General features: G+C 36.7%; 1 protein-coding gene across 2 annotated transcripts in view; it reads right to left on the bottom strand.

The window, feature by feature from the left end:
• The window catches only part of LOC137658357 (cuticle protein AMP4-like), a 2396-nt gene extending 802 nt beyond the window's left edge, over positions 1-1594 (bottom strand). The window contains exons 1-2 of one of the 2 annotated variants that reach the window (XM_068393031.1): positions 1547-1594; positions 254-462 (exon numbers count right to left, since the gene is read on the bottom strand). In XM_068393031.1, coding sequence (XP_068249132.1) covers positions 254-462; positions 1547-1555 — 218 coding nt within the window. In that variant the 5' untranslated portion in view covers positions 1556-1594. Of the gene's footprint in view, positions 1-253; positions 466-1546 lie in introns of both variants that reach the window. The other variant, XM_068393030.1, reaches the window with a different exon arrangement.
• Between the last annotated feature and the right edge of the window lie 2760 nt (positions 1595-4354).

Consider the following 4354-nt stretch of genomic DNA (forward strand, 5'->3'; position numbering starts at 1 on the left):
TAACCAAGGAGTTATTTCTTAGAAATATTGAAGGAGACATTTCATAGAAATTCCTAAGGAACCATTCCATAGAAATATCCAAGGAGACATTTCATGGAAGTATCCAAGGAGACATCTCATAGGAATATCTAAGGAGACATTTCATATGAATATCCAAGTCTTCACCTAGGTAAAAATTGTTCCCAAAATAGATATGCTTTTAAAGGTCCCCTTGAGATTACATGCTCATTTTGAACCCCTATGCTCCTCTCACCTCCAAGATCCGATGACATTGGCTCCACCATTCTCTCCCTGGGATCCCGAGATGTGGACTTCGATTCCGTTTGCGGCTTCGAAGTCGCTGTTGTGGTTTCCGAACTCATCCGGGGTGTGTTGTTCGTTCTTTAGGATGGCGATGACCGGGCTGGTCTGGGGGAGGTTGTCGGCTGTTGTCATGGCGACAAAGAGGACGGCGAAAAGAACCTGCTGAGGGTAGGTGAAGGTCAGGTCAGGTTATAGCTAGATGAGGAGAGGTCAAAATTAGATTGAAATATAAATAGATCAGGCAATTTGTTTACAAGAGAATAACTCGATGAAAAAGAACAGAAGTCAATATATTAATAGGACAGGGTTATTTTCATTGAATCTTGAAATAGTGTCTACAGTGTCTCACGTTGGCTAGAATGTACGCAGCGATACAGGTAAAGAACCAAACCAAGACGAGAATTCCTTAATAATTAAAAATCCTACTTAAATCAGATCTTTCTCAATTACGACTTGATTTAATCCAGAAGTTAATTTCCCAATAGTTAAGAATTAAATAGAAACATAAATAAAACAAGTCAATCAAACATATCTGACCTCCGCCAAAGGATGACGTTGACACAAGAAAAGGCAAATCCAGATCTAGAATCCGGATCCAGATCATATCCAAAAGTTAATTGTGTCATCCATGACCTAAGATTTATCTGTGGTGTAAATTTCGTCAAAATCCATCAATTTGTTTTGACATAATCTTTAAATTTGTGAAAAATGTAAATCTGGATCTAGAATCCGGATTCGGATCATCTACAAAAGTTAATGATGTCATCCATGACCTAAGATATATCTGTGGTAGAAATTTCGTCAAAATCCGTCAATTTGATTTTGAATAACCTTTAAAGTTATGAAAAATGCAGATCCGGATATAGTATCCGGATCTGGAACCGGATCATATCCGAAAGTTATAGGGGTCATCCACAACCTAAGATCTATCTGTGGTGGAAATATCGTCAAAATCCATTAATTTTTTTTCGACATAATCTTTAGAATTATGAAAAATACAAATTGGATCATATCCAAAATTTTATGGGGTCTTCCTTGACCTAAGATCTATCTATTGTGAAAAATTCTTCAAAATCTGTCGAGTAGTTATGACGTAATTCTATCCTTAGATGCATAGACAGAACCTGTCCACAGACACACAAACTAATAAAGTAAATAAACAGACTAAAATATAACCTCCTTGACAGAGGTAAAAACATTAGCTCGGCTTCAGTCGCCTTAAACCTGAAGACGAAATCCTCACCTGCTTCATGTTGGTGGAAGTCAAGATGCCAATTGCAATCTGTACCTGAAGGCGCCACGGACCGGGTTCTTATACCCAGGGTGACATGTCAACCTTCGTGGGTAGGTCACCTTCTTCGGGTGAAGGGTGAGGGAAGGGGGTCGGGTCAAGGAAAGGCAAGGACGTTGTAGGAGGCGCAGAAGATGGGGAAATAACTTAAGAGATGAAATGATTGAATAGTTACTTATTATTATTATTATTATTATTATGTTATTATTATTATTATTATTGTTATTATTACTCTGATGCTATTATTATTATCATTATTAGTAGTAGTAGTAGTAGTAGTAGTAGTAGTAGTAGTATTGTTATTTTAATTATTATAACTATTATTATTATTATTAGTAGTAGTAGTAGTAGTAGTAGTAGTAGTAGTAGTAGTATCATTATCTATTTAATTACTGATGTTTCTGCTACCTTTGCTATTTTCATCATAATTTAATTAATCGGTCAATTAATGAATACAGAAAAGTTTTTTTTTTGGGGGGGGGAATCTTTCCGATGAGTAAATTTATAAAACTTATAGAAACTTATAAAAAGTAGATGATAAAAGGAAAAAAGTATATACTTATGAAAAGTAATGAAGGTTAGCACTGTGGTATAAAATTTGGGGAGTTGGTAGGGTCAAGAGAGAATAGAGTAAATCGGGAAGTAAGAAAAATGGAATAAATGACGTGAGAAGCAAGAATTGATGGGAGAGAGAATATAGGCGAATGGGGGAGGAAGAGCAAGATATGGATTGTGATATAAGGGATAGTAAATAAATGAGGGGCATGGGAAATATATGATAGATGAGTTAATTGAATAAATAGGAGACAAAGAATGAAGGAAGAAGAAGAGATGAAATGATAGAATTTGGAGGAGTTGAAACGGTAAATAAAAGAAATAGATGAGATAAAGATGAAATTGAATATGGGATGAGTAACTGAGATAATGAAGTAGAAATAGGTAAAAGAAATAGATGAGAGATAAAGATGAAATTGAATAGGGAATGAGTAACTAAGATAATGAAGTAGAAATAGGTAAAAGAAATAGATGAGAGATAAAGATGAAATTGAATATGAAAAGAGTTGCTGAGATTAGGAAGAATAATAGAGTAGAAATAGGAAAAAGTTAATGAGGAGAGAAAATAAAAAGCTAACGAGAGAGATTATGAAATTATGAATTAGAAGAAAAAAAGATGAATAAACAAAGAGAAAATAGAGAAGAAATTAGATAGACAAAGAATTGATGAAAGAAGAGGGAAAGATATACTATATATGAAATCTGATTAGATATTCAAGAGAGACGGAAAATTGATAACAGAACTGAATTGAAGAAACATGAAGAAATCAATATAATTTGTAGTAAATATAGTGATAAACGCAGCCAAAATAGAAAAAGAGAAGAAATTACATAACAAAGAATTGACAGAAGAAGAATAAAAGATATACCTGTAATCTATTGTTGGGAATCTTAGGAATGAATGTCGTATGCAGTTATAAGAAAACGAGGCATGTAAGAAAAGTTGCAGTGACTGGGTGGTGCTCTGTTGGTCAAGTGAACAATTACAAGACTTGGATTCTTTCTGCTGTAGAATGCTGAGTAATTAGCTTGAGAATTTGCTGGTTATGTACGGGAGAGAGAGAGAGAGAGAGAGAGAGAGAGAGAGAGAGAGAGAGAGAGAGAGAGAGAGAGAGAGAGATTATGTGTGTGTGTTACAAGGATTTTGGAGGTCTGATGGACTTTTTAGTCCATCCATGGAGAATATATTTGCTCTTGGATATGGGTGAGAGAGAGAGAGAGAGAGAGAGAGAGAGAGATAGAGAGAGAGAGAGAGAGAGAGAGAGAGAGAGAGATTGATTGTGTGTGTATTACAAGGATTTTGGATGTCTCAAAGTCTTTTTAGTCCATCCGGGGAGAATATATTTGCTCTTGGGTAGAAGAGAGAGAGAGAGAGAGAAAAAAGAGAGAGAGAGAGAGAGAGAGAGAGTTTACAAGGATTTTGGATGTCTCAAAGACTTTTTAGTCCATCTGGGGAGAATATATTTGCTCTTGGGTAGGAGAGAGAGAGAGAGAGAGAGAGAGGAGAGAGAGAGAGAGATGAGGAGAGAGAGAGAGAGAGAGAGAGAGAGAGAGAGAGTTTACAAGGATTTTGGATGTCTCAAAAACTTTTTAGTCCATCTGGTGAGAATATATTTGCTCTTGGGTAGGAGAGAGAGAGAGAGAGAGAGAGAGAGAGAGAGAGAGAGAGAGAGAGAGAGAGAGAGAGAGTTTACAAGGATTTTTGATGTCTCAAAGACTTTTTAGTCCATCTGGGAAGAATACTTGGATAGGAGAGAGAGAGAGAGAGAGAGAGAGAGAGAGAGAGAGAGAGAGGAGAGAGAGAGGAGAGAGAGAGTGAGTTTACAAGGATTTTGGATGCCTCAAAGAATTTTTAGTCCATCCGGGGAGAATATATTTGCTCTTGGGGAGAGAGAGAGAGAGAGAGAGAGAGAGAGAGAGAAAGTTTAAAAGGATTTTGGATGTCTCAAAGACTTTTTACTCTATCCAGGGAGAATCCATTTGCTCTGGAGAGAAAGAGAGAGAGAGAGAGAGAGAGAGAGAGAGAGAGAGCCTTACTTATTGCCTTATTTTTTGTTTGGGTTCCCCCAGGTCCCTCAGTGTGAGGCACCTCGTATATCCACCAGAGAGTTGCTAATGCATCTTCCGGTGTATTTTGCATCTTCCAGTCTTGGATGGTCTGGGATGCATCTTAGGTATTTATCGAGCTTATTCTTAAACACATCT

Source organism: Palaemon carinicauda, chromosome 19 (genome assembly GCF_036898095.1).
Source record: "Palaemon carinicauda isolate YSFRI2023 chromosome 19, ASM3689809v2, whole genome shotgun sequence".
NCBI classification, from domain to species: domain Eukaryota; kingdom Metazoa; phylum Arthropoda; class Malacostraca; order Decapoda; family Palaemonidae; genus Palaemon; species Palaemon carinicauda.